This window comes from Nannobrachium achirus (genome assembly GCF_963921795.1).
Source record: "Nannobrachium achirus genome assembly, chromosome: 9".
In the NCBI taxonomy this organism is placed as follows: Eukaryota; Metazoa; Chordata; class Actinopteri; order Myctophiformes; family Myctophidae; genus Nannobrachium; species Nannobrachium achirus.
The window spans coordinates 43,350,778-43,364,417 of record NC_137818.1 but is presented as its reverse complement, the minus strand read 5'-3'; the positions used below and the strand labels follow the sequence as shown (position 1 = coordinate 43,364,417).

Sequence of the window (13,640 nt, the reverse complement as noted above, 5' to 3'; positions counted from 1 at the left end):
AAGCTCACAGCGCGGCACCGAGTGCCGCTCTGCGAGCTTGTAGATCTGCTATTTTTGAAAAGTCGTGAAAATGTGTGCAAATCTTTGAATATGTATTTTTTAAGTGAACATTTGTAACTCAAATTTTGCTTCCGGGGGGGGGGGGGGGGGGGTCCCTGGAACTAAATATTTTGAGATGGGGGTCAGTGGCCAAATTCATATCATTTTGGGGGTCCTTCACATGAAAAATGTTGAGCATCACTGACATGGAAACATAGGTTTCTTGCACACATTTTCACAATTTTTCAAAAATAGCAGATCTACAAGCTCGCAGCGCGGCACTCGGTGCTGCGCTGTGAGCTTGTATATCTGCTATTTTTCAATAGTTAACATTCATGGGGGGCCCGCAGTGAATCCTTGTACCCAGGGCCCAGAATTTGGTGTGACGCCCCTGATCGTCGATGGCAATCATCTGTTCATGTTCAAAGAAATAGGTAGTGTTTGGGAAATCACTTGTGTGTTGGTGTGCACTGCGCCTGTGTGGTGTGTAGGAGGCCCGCCAAAGTATTTTGGCAGTCTGCATCAATGAAAGTGAAATCATGCTTTAAGGAGTGTCAGCTGACTTAGGCTGAAAGTCACAAGGCCTTGGCTTAAGCAGATGGAAGCCTCAGGTCTCTGTGAGACTCATTCAACACTTTCATATACTGTACAACAGGCCTCACATCTCCGTCTCCCCACTTCCTCTCGTCTCTTTGCGTGATTTATTTGTGAATTGAGAGATTTTTTTTAGATAAAACACACTGTCAGAGGCCCAACTACATCTGTCCACGTTGGAATTCCACTACTTTGGGGGACTCGAGTGGAGCGGTGGCGGTGCCGTTTGTGTGGTTGAACTGGATGGAGGCCTGACTCCTCTTTTCACAGTGAGTAAGTTGACAAAAAAAATCTTTGTATGTGACCTGCATTCCTCTGAGCTATTTGTGTTCTCTTTTATTTGTATTTTTTATTTATTTTTTAAACAGTTGGGTTTTTCCACAACCACCTGAACCCCAGCATCCATATTCTGGGGGAACATTAGCCAAGAATAGCCGATCTAAAAGCTTGCAATGCATTGTGAGCTTGTATCTCTGTTTTTGTTGAAGAGATCTGGTATACACAAATAAATGTGTCCCAGCTACAGAGCCTACTCCGGTCCAGTTTTCCAAGTCTTGGGGCTTTACGTGTTCAAGCAAAGGTGATTGACTGATTTAGTAATTATGTACGGTACATGTCACTGTGATGGTGACATGATGTGGAAACATTTAAATAGTTGTGTGGGCTATTATTACTATATATTATAACTACTATGAAAACCGGCACATCTTGTCCACGTATCTCTGTCTGTACGTCATGCCTGACACTGTGTGGTTCCCCTGTCACATCACTGTAACATCACAGGTGACATCACCAATGTAAAAGTCCATATATGGGTATTCCCTAGAATCCCTTTTATGCCCATATATGAAGATCCCTGATGTCATCGATATACATCACTGGCCAGACGGCCAAGACACGGTGCGACCTCGCCCATCGCCCTGAGGCGTCTTACTAGTGATATACTGTACGTGGATTAAGTTTGAAGTTCATTGAAGTTCTCAGTCACCACCACTGATTGGTGATTGCAGTCATTTTTATAAGACTAATGTGTTAGAATGGGTCAAATAAGCAATAGAATACATGTTAAAAGCCTCAATATGCAATTTCTTCAACTGGTTGGCTGTATACAGAACAGCTGAAACATGTTTATAATGAAACCGTTTCACAAATCACCGACTGGGACTTGGCCTAAGCAAAATTCTCAGCTGTGAGATTCGTTTTTGCTTTAATCCCTCATCCCTGTGATGTTTTTTTCTGTCTTCCTGTTCTTTCCACAGCCCCTCAGGCGGTACAGTATGTGGTCGTTTCAGAGTGGAGTCTCTATCCTCCCTGCTTTATTGGTGACGTGGTCATCTGCCACATTCATAGTCAACTATGTCATTGCTGTGCTGCTGGGACACATTGATCCTCTGATACCTTACATCAGGTATGTGGGGACATCTCTAGGCTCACTTTTCCACCTTTTCCAGAATGTGGCAGTCCCGTTTCCTGTTCAATTTCTCATAACTTCCTTTGATTGGCAGCCGATTTGAAGTGGAAACAAACACATAATGAAGGTGCGTGTTGTGTGTTTCCAGTTCAAATCTGCTGCTAAGCCATGAGAAACTGACCATAACAAGAAACTGGAATGCAGAAAGGGAACTATAGGCATGTAGAGGCTATTGTCTATTGCAGTGGTTCTCAACCTTTTCAGGCCGCGACCCCCAAAATAATCATATTTTAACTGGGGACCCCCCCCCCCCCCACACACACACACACACACACACACACACCCTAAAGAGCACTAAGAGTTGAGGCATCACATTTTGTATAACACGGTTCTATGAGGCGTTGTGAGCATGTAGATCTGCTATTTTCACAATTTCTGCTTCTAATATTTGACAATTTGGCCAATGTTTTAGAGGTATTAAAAAGTCCTTAAATTGTCACTTTATAAATGTGCAGATACCCTCAATACACTTAAACTTGTTGGTTTGTTTACTGTTGAGTGAGGAAAACAGTGTTGCACATTAAGTTAATCATCTGGGGACCCCCCAAAATAATTTGGGGACCCCCCTGGGGGTCCCGACCCACAGGTTGAGAACCACTGGTCTATTGTGACTATTGTCTGATCAGGATATACAGTACATAAATGTATTTTCCCGAGCAAGCAGCCCAGCCTGTGACCCAACATAATAGTGTTGAACATTGGTTAGAATGGAATAAATTGCATCAGTTATTATTTCCTGTCAGTTAGGCTAGGTGTGAGTGTCTGATACTTGCGTTGGCGGATTGTGTTTACAGTGACACAAGCTTGGTGGTTCCTGAGCGCTGTCTCTTCGGCTTCATGCTGAGCATCTCATCGTTTTTAGGTAAAAATGTGGAAAAAGTGATACATCCTGTTTGACACCATATCTGCTGTTCCGTGATTCTGTGAGTAAAACCTGAACATGAGAGATTTGTGGTTGTAGAGTCTGATGCTGCGTTCACACTGGCAGATGAAAAGAAACAGCATATCCGTCGTTGATGAGAGAGAAAAGTATAAAGGAAAATATAAAGCCATTCGTTTTTCTCTATTATAAACCGGAATTGTGTGAAGGGGGAAGGTGAGTGTAAATGGCAAATAAAATGATAAATGATGCATTTATATAGTGCCTTTATCCAAGGCGTTTTACATAGATTGAGTGCATTACATTCACCCATTCACACACACACACACACACACCGATGGCGGTGGAAACCATGCATGGCACCAACCTGCTCATCGGGAGCAATTAGGGGTTCAGTGTTTTGCTCAAGGACACTTTGACATTAACTCTGGGGGAGCCCGGGATCGAACTGGGAACCTTCCGGTTGCCAGGCAAGCGGCCACTCTACCCCTGAGCAAATGGTCTTAACACCATTTTGTAGCTGCAGTTAAAGCCAGCTCAACTTGGATTGTAGCTTTGTAGATTTTGTAGCAGCTACAAATGTTTTGTAAATAGAAATTAAAAAAGTGCAAAATAGCAAAGAGAGAATAAAAGAGCATCCTCGAATGTTCATGTGCATAAGGTTTGGTATATTGTATACACCAGGGTTCCCCAATAGGCGGCCCGCGGGGGGCTACTGTCAGGCCCCCACCAACCCCAGTAATAATGGTGGTATAAAAGCAGCAACAACACTAGTATATCGTCGTTGTCGGGTGGAAATCTCGTATCTCCAAATTTGTACGTTCTTTCGCAATTCATACAAGGCCGTCGCACAAAAGTAGTGAAAACAGCAGATCTACAAGCACACAACGCCTCGCACCGCGAGGCGTTGTGTGCTTGTAGATCGGCTGTTTTCATTGGTTTAAATCATTTTTAAAATGATAAATGCAAAAGGAACGGTTTTGGACATACAAGATTTTCACCCGACAACGACGAAAACTGTCGCTGGAGTAGCGGTCGCCCCCCTGCAATGTTGTGGCCCTCGGCTTGGTACCATAAACATAATTCGGCCCTTGGGGAAAACTAATTGGGGAACCCTGGTATACCCCAACAGCATTTCTTGTTTTCCAGTAGTTGCTACTGTACCTAACTTTTTGTAGACAACTTACAGTGTATTCTATGTGCAACAGGTTAATATATTCAACTTCACAGTAGATATTTATGTACAGTAGGTGAAATTCAACTTCACACACAGCGTATTTACAGTATGTACAGTAGGTGCAGCAGCTCAAGCAGTGCAAGGAAGGAAGGGGGGGGGGCTAGCGATTTCTTTTGCCTTGGATTCTTTTCGTTCTTGACAGTTTGTTCATGTGCCTGATTGTGTTTGTCTGTTGCTGGTAGCCTGTTGCTTGTATCTGCCAGTGAACCAGCATTAAGCCTGATTTATAAATTACTTAGTTATGCACTATGTGTCACACACCAAAAATATCTCTGCTATTTTTTTGGCATGTGATGCCACCGCACAACTATTACAAATCAAGCCTGTTGTCTTTTTAAAAGCACACAAATCCAGTTTCACGGCTGTAATTTGTGAAAGTATGTTTGGTTTTTGGAGTGCTTAATTTGGGTTGTTGTCATAAATGGTCCCTGATTTTGACTTGAAAATGCGTTCTCAGTCAGTGTTATGGCTTGGCTCTCATACCCCAACACAAACAACAGGCAAGGGATAAATGCAAAACGTTTTTTGCCAGACGAGTTGTCGGTATCAAAAAGGTGGCAAAGGTTACCATGCATTTTTGAAAAGCTCTATATCTGTAGATTATATTTTGGTATGATAACCCTTTCTTAGACACAGCTAAATTGGTGTTATCAGCCGCTAGAGTTGGTGTCCATTAACTTTACATTACAGGGAAAAAAAGCTAAGAATTAATCTGCTTTAAGTAGCATATGAGGGGTCAAACTAGGGGGTTTTCATGATGCTGAATCCATTGCAAGCATCTGTTTTGCACAAAAAACATTCCTTGGGCTAAAAACTGTCCCACAAGACTATGGTTTAGTGATGAAAAGTGATGAGTCATCACTTTTCACACTTTTGTGGGGGCTGTTTTAGCCCCAGGAATGTTTTTCGTGCAAAACAGATGCTTGCAATGGATTCAGCATCATGAAAACCCCCTAGTTTGACCCCTCATATGCTACTTAAAGCAGATTCATTTTTAGCTTTTTTTTCCTGTAATGTAAAGTTAATGGGACACCAACTCCAGCGGCTGATAACACGAATTTAGCTGTGTCTAAGAAAGGGTTATCATATCAAAATATAATCTACAGATATAGAGCTTTTCAAAAATGCATGGTAACCTTTGCCACCTTTTTGATACCGACAACTCGTCTGGCCCATGGACTAATAAATGCAAAACGTTTTTTGTTACAAAAATGTAGTCTTCATTAGGGAAAACTAAACTGTCCATAAACTAATAGTAAACAAAAGTAAACCAAAATGCTCTGGCATGGCCCAGGGGGAAGAGAGAGTGAACTGGGAAGTGTGGACTTTTTATAGCAGGGGTCTTCAATGTTTTCAGGCCAAGGACCCCTTAGTTGAGAAAGAGATGAAGCAGGGACCCCCACAACCTTTTCAGAGTTTCCATATAGTTTCATCTTTTGACAGCACGATCATCAGTGTATTTTGGAATCATGTCAATTTGTGTTTTCAGATATTTAACCACTTGAACCGCCAATACCTAATAAATTTGACCTTTTACTCTGTACTTAGTCTGATCCCTTCTACACCAAACCTCTTTGCCGAAAATAGCCGATCTACAAGCTCACAACGCCTCGAGCTGCGAGACGTTGTGAGCTTGAAGATCTGCTATTTTTCTCAGAATATTGACATTAGGGTTCAAGTGGTTAATATAAAAAAGGAGAAAAAAAGGTTTCTATCACACAAAGATTTAGAAGACCCCCTGTAGTAACTCTAAGGACCCCTTGTTGAAGACCCCTGTTTTATAGTGATTGGAGGCTATGGCCAGCTGCCTCCCATACCACACTAACAAGAGACCATAGGGTCAAAACTAAATTAAAAAAATGAATGAAAAAATGCAAAACTATAATAACCATGGTGAGGATCTATTTCAGTAACTTTAAGTACACAGTCATCTCTTGTACCCAATGTCCCTTACAGGTGTAGCTACAGTGTATGTGCGTTACAAGCAGGTGGAGGCTCTGCTGGCCATAGGGGGAGAACAGAGGCTACATCGGCTCAACTTTGGAGGTCTGGTACTGGGCCTTCTCAGCTCCCTGGGCATGTGCATTGTTGCCAATGTTCAGGTAAATTCGATTTGCTTTCGTTTTTTTGTTCCATGAATATGACTCCAGCACTGCTGTACTGTACATGTATTTCTTGTTATATACGGTAGAGTAGAGAGAACACCTTTCGCCCCCCATTAAAAGTGCAGTGCACCCTCGTCACCTTATACACACTGATGAAGGCTGGATAGCCGAAACGCTTGTCCTTGCTTGATAGCCGAAACGCTTGTCCTTGCTTGTAAAGACATGGAAAAAAGTGTGACCCATCACTTATCCCAGCTGTTTCTTTAGTTATCTGAACTGGTTTGCATATTCTGTAAATGCAGACAAAATGGAAAAGTGATTTTCAGACTTTTTTGCGTTTGTGATTGTGATCTGTTGTCATTCCTCACTCATAAGATGGCACCATTTCCATCTACTCGCTCTGCATCTCAGGGTGGGCCTGTGGACAGTTAAGAAACCTGCCTACCTATAACTTCATTGGTCTGAATTCCAAACTAAATGGAAACTACAGCATTTCTCTTCCTTGCAAGTTAGCACACTGAAATAGAACCCATTGTTCTTGCATCAATACAAAAAAAAGTTTGCTATACCAAATTACCACCAATGATGTCATCGCTAGGTATTTTCGAACCCACCACAGACCTCTGAGACACAGAGCCTCGTTCTTTTCCTGCTAAGTCCCACCAGGAGTTGCCACAGTGAGGCACAGAGCATAATATGTAGACAGAAATAGTGCACTCCCATAGTGAGCATTAGTGAGGACGCATATGGAGAAGAGAAAAGGCAAATGTTTGTTCTTTCTCTTGTTGCTGCATCTGCAAACCGTCAGCAACTGCTGAAAGAATTCTGTTTCCTCTGGGGGACTTCTACAAGGTCTCTTATCTTGATCTCTTCTTATCTTTCTAGAAAAGTGCCATCATCTCTGTGCACCTGCTGGGGGCCGGGCTGACGTTTGGCGCGGGGTCCCTCTACATCCTGGTGCAGACAGGTCTGTCCTATCACATGCAGCCACGCTTCCACGGCAGGGACATCCTGTGGGCGCGCACCGTCGTTGGGCTGTGGACCATGGCCAGCATCATCACATGTGAGAACATCTCGTTGCCCGTGGAAAGAAACCTTTTCTTTCCACGGGCAACAGGGGTCTTCAACGTTTTCAGGCCAAGGACCCCTTAGTTGAGAGATAGATGAAGCAGGGACCCCCACAAGCTTTTCATAGATTCCATATTGTTTCATTGTTTGACAGCACAATCATCAGTGTATTTTGGATTCATGTTAATTTGTCTTCTCAGATATTTAACCACTTGAACCGTCAATACTTAATAAACCTGACCTTTCACTCTGTACTTGGTCTGCTCTTTTCCTCCTCTACACCAAACCTCTTTGCCAAAAATAGCAGATCTACAAGCTCACAACGCGCAAGGCGTTGTGAGCTTGTAGATCTGCTATTTTTGGCTAAAGTTCTCAGAATATGGACACTAGGGTTCAAGTGATTAATATAAAAAAGGAGAAAAAAATGTTTCTATCACACAAAGATTTTAAGGACCCCCTGTAGTAACTCTGAGGACCCCCTAGGGGTCCCGGACCCCCTGTTGAAGACCCCTGATCTACAGTACTTATTCTAACTTTTTGTGCTTGTTTCGTACTTTTGTTGCCTATACTGTATGTGCCTCTCTAACGATGTGTCCCTTTCTATTCCACACAGTGTTTATTTCATCTGTGGTACTTTATGATATGAACTACCAGATGAGGAAGTGAACAGTAAAGTCAACTGGACACCAGGGGAGAAGGTCAGTGAAGCTTTATGATGACCTACCAGGTGGATACCGTGGAAACCCTTTATATACAAAACTATTGCTTTTCAGGAAATGGACAAAAAGATCCTGTGTTCCAATTGATCCAATGTAGTTATGATTTTGTCACAAACGCTTATTAATATTGTGACATGTTGCAAGCTTGTAAATCGTCTATTTTTGCTACTTTCGTAAAACCTAACAAAATTAACATTTCAAACTAAACATTTCAACGTCAGGTTTCACTCACCAATTCAATCTAATTTCAGTCACAGTGCTACGAATTGAAACCAGCAACCAGCACAGGAGGTGTAAATCTACTGTAAAAAGCCAGCATCACAAGTATTTTTAACTGATCATATAATATATCTAAGTTGGTAAAGTTAGGGATTTGACAATTGTGTCTCTGTAACAGACCTGCTGCAGCTCCTGTGTGTGTGTGTGTGTGTGTGTGTGTGTGTGTGTGTGTGTGTGTGTGTGTGTGTGTGTGTGTGTGTGTGTGTGTGTGTGTGTGTGTGTGTGTGTGTGTGTGTGTGTGTGTGTGCTCCACAACATTCACCTCACTACTGCAGGCTGATACTACTGCTTTTACCAAGCAAGCTGGTGACTGGTCACTGATTGCTCAATCTGGCTAGCCATCGTCAAGGAAAAGTTCTGTTGCATCTTTTCCCTTGCAGCAATGCAGAAGTCTGTAATCGAGAGACTACTGATTGCTTGACTAGTCAGCAATCGATCGCTAAACTTGCTGTTTGTCTCTGTTTGACTGTCAGTGACTGCTGGTTGCTGTGACTGGAATCCCCATCCACAGGAATGCATGGACAGCAGTGACACCAGTACATTTATTTAACACAGCATTGACACAGAATTGTGACCTGGGTTACATGACACAAAAAAACAAACACACATAAAAAGTCAGTCTGTCTGTCTGCCAGACAGCAACAATATAGTGTGTAACCAGTAAACTCCACCAGAGACAAGGGAGATAGAAGGTCACCCCACTGAGAGAGTTCAGCTCTTGGGTTCATGTTTGGTAACACTGAACATGGGGCCGACAAATGAACATTCCTTACTTCTCACATAATTATGTGCCACGTCTATCAGCTAAAAAATAAACTAGGACTGGGGGATACGACTTCAAATCAATATCGAGATTATTTCAAACTTTTGCCTTGATTACGATTATTTAAAAAATATATATATATTCCGGTATATACGGAAAATAGCAGATCTACAAGCGTGATGCAATGCATTTTAATGAGCTTTCACAACAAAGCATATTACAAGATTAAGTGGTTAATCAAATTGGTTTAGTCGATCATAATAAAATCTATATGAATGTCCATTCAGAAATAAAAGATATATTATAAATTTAAAAGAATTGTTCGATTACCCTACATGAGCAAGATTAAGTCGGTTATTGATTCCAAATATCGTTTTAGATATTTCAGTTAATTGCCCCACACTTAAAAAAATGGTTTAATATATATATATGTTATATATTGTATTTATATATCAATCTACAGACAATGCATCTTTATTCAGTGCCCTTGCACTGTATGTGGTTCCTACCGTTCGTGATTTGCATTGCAGACAGGTTTATGCAAACGTGTGCCAGAATGTAGGCTGTCCCATTTCCCTAGTATTAGTAGATTCAAATCTAGCAAAGTTTCCTCCTTACTCATCTCTCCAATTTATTTATTTTGAATATAGAAAAGCTTACACAAGAGGCAATTGGGTTATTATACTAGTCAGGTTTATGAAGCTATTGGAAATGAAGAATGCAATCTGAGTGTTCATTTAAAATGTGCTGTGTAGATACATGTACTTTTGACCTTGCATTCCAGGGTTACGCGGCCCATATGGTCAGTACAGCAGCCGAGTGGTCCTTGGCTTTCTCCTTCGTATTGTTCTTCCTCACCTACGTCAAAGACTTCCAGGTAAGAAGAGCTGCTGCTCAACTAACTTCAACCAAAATCCAAACGATCGTTGTTTCTCTGGAATAGATTGATGCACTCGGGTGGTGCAGGGGTATGGTTCCTGCCCACCACTACCGAACCGTGGAGACTAGAGGTTCAAATCCTCCAGTGCTTTCTGGCATCCCAACCAACACAATTGGCCATGTTTAAGGATGAGAAGCCAGCGGGGAGGGAAATCTGTCACTGCTCTAGCGCCTCCTAATGGTTAGTCAGGTTTGTGGAGAACTAGGAGGAATAGCTAGTTCAGCTCCACACATTTTACGAAACGCCACAATCAGGCAAAAAGAAGCAAAACTGGTGGTGAAGTGACACATGCCTGCTTACATCCTCACTAAGACCAACCAGTAGGGGTCAGCAGAGACAAGGGTACTGGAACACAACCACAGGGGTCAGCAGAGACAAGGGTACTGGAACTAATGGCTTGTAATGACTACAAGCCATGGATTGACATCTTGACCTACTGCACACATACAGTATGAAACAGAGCTGCCACCTTTAAATGCATTTTGAGAAAGAATGCTATTTGTTCCAAAAGCTTTATCCCCCATATAAAATGTCAACAGTATGTATTATGTTCTCCATTTTCAACTGATGTTATTTGTGACACTCGCTTTGCCAATGTAAACTTGTGTTTTCTCATGCCAATAAAGCTCATTTGAATTGAAACATTTTAATTGACAATATTAATACAAAGGATGGCTAAATTGCAAGACAAAAATACAACTAAACAATCACTGGGCTTTTGGCATGAGTTAAAGAGTCCCGTTTTTATTTTGTGCAGAAACTGGACATGCGGGTGCAGGCTGTCCTGCAGAGTAACCACCTGTACGACTACAGTCACTATGATGTCAGGGCTCACGTGCACCATGAGGAACAGTCACCACTGCTGGCAGGGAGCATCTGACATGAAGACACCAACCGCTGTTTCCTCAGTGCCTTTGATGCAGAATTTTGTATTTTCAGTGGAAATGCTGTATATATTATCTTTTTCATTCTGACATTTATTTAATGTTAGATTTTGCTGGTACCAAGTAAAATAATACCAAGTAGCCTACTGGGGCTGAAGTTACAGAACCTTTTCATAATGCTATCTTTATCTGTGACAGTTGACTACTGTGTTGCCACAGTAAGGTCAAGTTTGATGTGAAGTCCATTTTGCTGCTTACTGAAGATAATGCAAAACACAAAACGAATGAAATATGAAAATTAAATATTTTATAATGAAAATGTTTGATTTGATGAGGGTCGATTTAATGGCTCTTTTACGCACATCATTTGCAAGGCCACATCTGTGGGTGCAACTGGTTATAAATATAAATGTAATTACATTGACAATGACAAAGAAAATAAAGAAATGCAGTTGAAAATTAACTAGTCTTTATTTGAAATGATTTTTTCTGCCTGTCATATTGACAGTGGCAGACCTTGGCCACAGGAAGAGAACCAGCAGTGAAATTGAACTCAACTAAAAGAAAAAGCCTCGGACCTTTGAAATGTCATCAACACAGGGTTTCCAAAAGCTCTGGAATCATAGGACTGGATGATGCATGTCAAAAACGTAACAGCAGGTTGGCTCCCGCACAGTACAATCACCAGTGTTAACTCTGACCGCGTATATGGAACCATTTAACTCTGAGTTAAATGAACAGACATTTTTACAGTGCATATCCCTTGAATTCTAACAAATTGAAACTAACTATCTACAGCATTGACTGCCTGGCACCACAGGCATTCACTGCTGTCACTATTAATGGAAAGTAAATTGAATGAGGTACTTTTACTTTAATCGAGTATTTCTATTTGGTTCATTTAAACGTGTATATGGTACTCTGCTTTTGTACTTTTACTCAAGTAAAAGTTTAAATACAGGGTTCTTGTAACAGAGTACATGTATATCACCAAATAGTAGCCTGTGTGTTTAATACGCAAGATCCATGCATCTATTTGTAGCAGGCTTTTATTTATTTTTGCGGTACAAAAATATTATTTGGTCACAATATTATTTGGTTACAGTTCCAAATAGGCTGAAGAAACTACAAATCATAGCCTGGCAGACCCAAATTATGCTGAAGAAACAGCAAATAATAGCCCCAGTGTGGGACCCCAGCGTTTATTTGAACCAGCCTTTAATATTCAATATGGGGTCAGACCTGGCTACTATTAGGAACCTGGCTGCTATTTGCACTTGGGCTGCTATTTGGTGAATACAGTAATTTACATGTTCCGCCACTTACATGTTCCGCCACTTACAGTCTGACTATGCTGTGTCAAATACATTCAGGAAGGAGATGTATGTATCCTATGATTCCAGACTTCTGGAACATTCCGTATGCCTCATACAGTAGCAGCAACATTTAAAGAAACTTGAACAATGCTACACAAAATACACAAAAAGTATCATTAATTAAAACATTATTTACATCACACTGAACATCAACATTTGTACTCTAAAACTTTAAAATTCACATCTTAATCCCTTATATATACAAATAATGGTCACTTATACAGACAGTGTATTTACCAAAGTAATTAGTGTTTCTTTGGCTTTTTCTCCCGTTTCTTTTCCTGGTATTCAACAATCTTTTTGTGAAATATTCCTGTGGAATAAACGAATGAGAAAAGGTCAGTCTAAATGGTCACACAATCGCACACATTACCAAGAATGTTAACATTGTGAAGGTAACCACTTAAGCCTGGCATTCCAATTTGGGGCTTTATCATTATTTATTTCTTAACTAGGTGATCTACAAGCTCACAAAATAAAACATAGCCTACTGGAATAATCGGCGAAACTACGGAAATGGGGAGAAAAAGGGGTAAAAAGAAAGAAACAAGAATGGCTAAGAATACGATAGCATAAGGCAGGGTTCCCCAATTATTTTTCCCCAAGGGCCGAATTATGTCTAGGGTACCAAGCCCAGGGCCACAACATTGCAGGGGGCGACGGCAGCGTTCCTGCTACTCCAGCGACAGTTCAGATATCGTCGTTGTCGGGTGAAAATCTTGTATGTCCAAAACCGTTCATTTGAATTTATAATTTTTAAAATGATTTAAACTAGTGAAAACAGCCGATCTACAAGCACACACCGCCTCGCACCGCGAACGTACAAATTTGGAGATAGGAGATTTCCAGCCGACAACGACGATATACTAGTGTTGTTGCTGCTCTTATACCACCATTATTACTGGGGTTGGTGTGGGCCAGACAGTAGCCCCCCAGTGGGCCGCAAATGGCCCGCGGGCCGCCTATTGGGGAACCCTGGTATAAGGATACTGTAGTTCTGGCCCTAGCTCTCACCTTGGTGCATCCCTGTGTGCCTCTGCTCCACCTCCTGGATGAAGAGGTCAAACATCTGCGTCATTAAGAACTTCTTCACAAAGTGCCGTGTGGTCTTGGAGTCGATGGCCTTGTAGAAGCTCCTCTTCTCAAACACCCCGCTGGCGTCCGCCGCACCACGCTTCACATAGGAGGCGTAATGGCCGACCGTTTTCACAAAGAATTGCAGGAAGGCTTCAGAGACAATCCTGTTCAACTCATCCACAGCTGAAAGGAAAGCCACACGCACAAG

The 13,640-nt window shown here is 41.6% G+C and overlaps 2 protein-coding genes across 3 annotated transcripts in view; one reads left to right on the top strand and one right to left on the bottom strand.

The window, feature by feature from the left end:
- Positions 1 to 1,910: 1,910 nt before the first annotated feature.
- LOC308290875 (DNA damage-regulated autophagy modulator protein 2-like) lies at positions 1,911 to 10,975 on the top strand (the record flags this gene model as incomplete). Its single annotated transcript, XM_080732789.1, has 8 exons — positions 1,911 to 2,041; positions 2,899 to 2,966; positions 6,178 to 6,323; positions 7,212 to 7,389; positions 8,008 to 8,056; positions 8,511 to 8,526; positions 9,940 to 10,032; positions 10,853 to 10,975. 8 exons carry the CDS (start codon positions 1,911 to 1,913, stop codon positions 10,973 to 10,975), a joined length of 804 nt encoding a protein of 267 aa, XP_080588915.1.
- Positions 10,976 to 11,431: 456 nt separating this feature from the next.
- The window catches only part of dennd2da (DENN/MADD domain containing 2Da), a 35,279-nt gene continuing 33,070 nt past the window's right edge, over positions 11,432 to 13,640 (bottom strand). For both annotated transcript variants that reach the window (XM_080733631.1, XM_080733632.1), the window contains 2 exons: positions 13,370 to 13,615; positions 11,432 to 12,668 (listed from right to left, as the gene is read on the bottom strand). In XM_080733631.1, the coding sequence (XP_080589757.1) occupies positions 12,601 to 12,668; positions 13,370 to 13,615 (314 nt within the window). In that variant the 3' untranslated portion in view covers positions 11,432 to 12,600. The remainder of the gene's footprint in view (positions 12,669 to 13,369; positions 13,616 to 13,640) is intronic.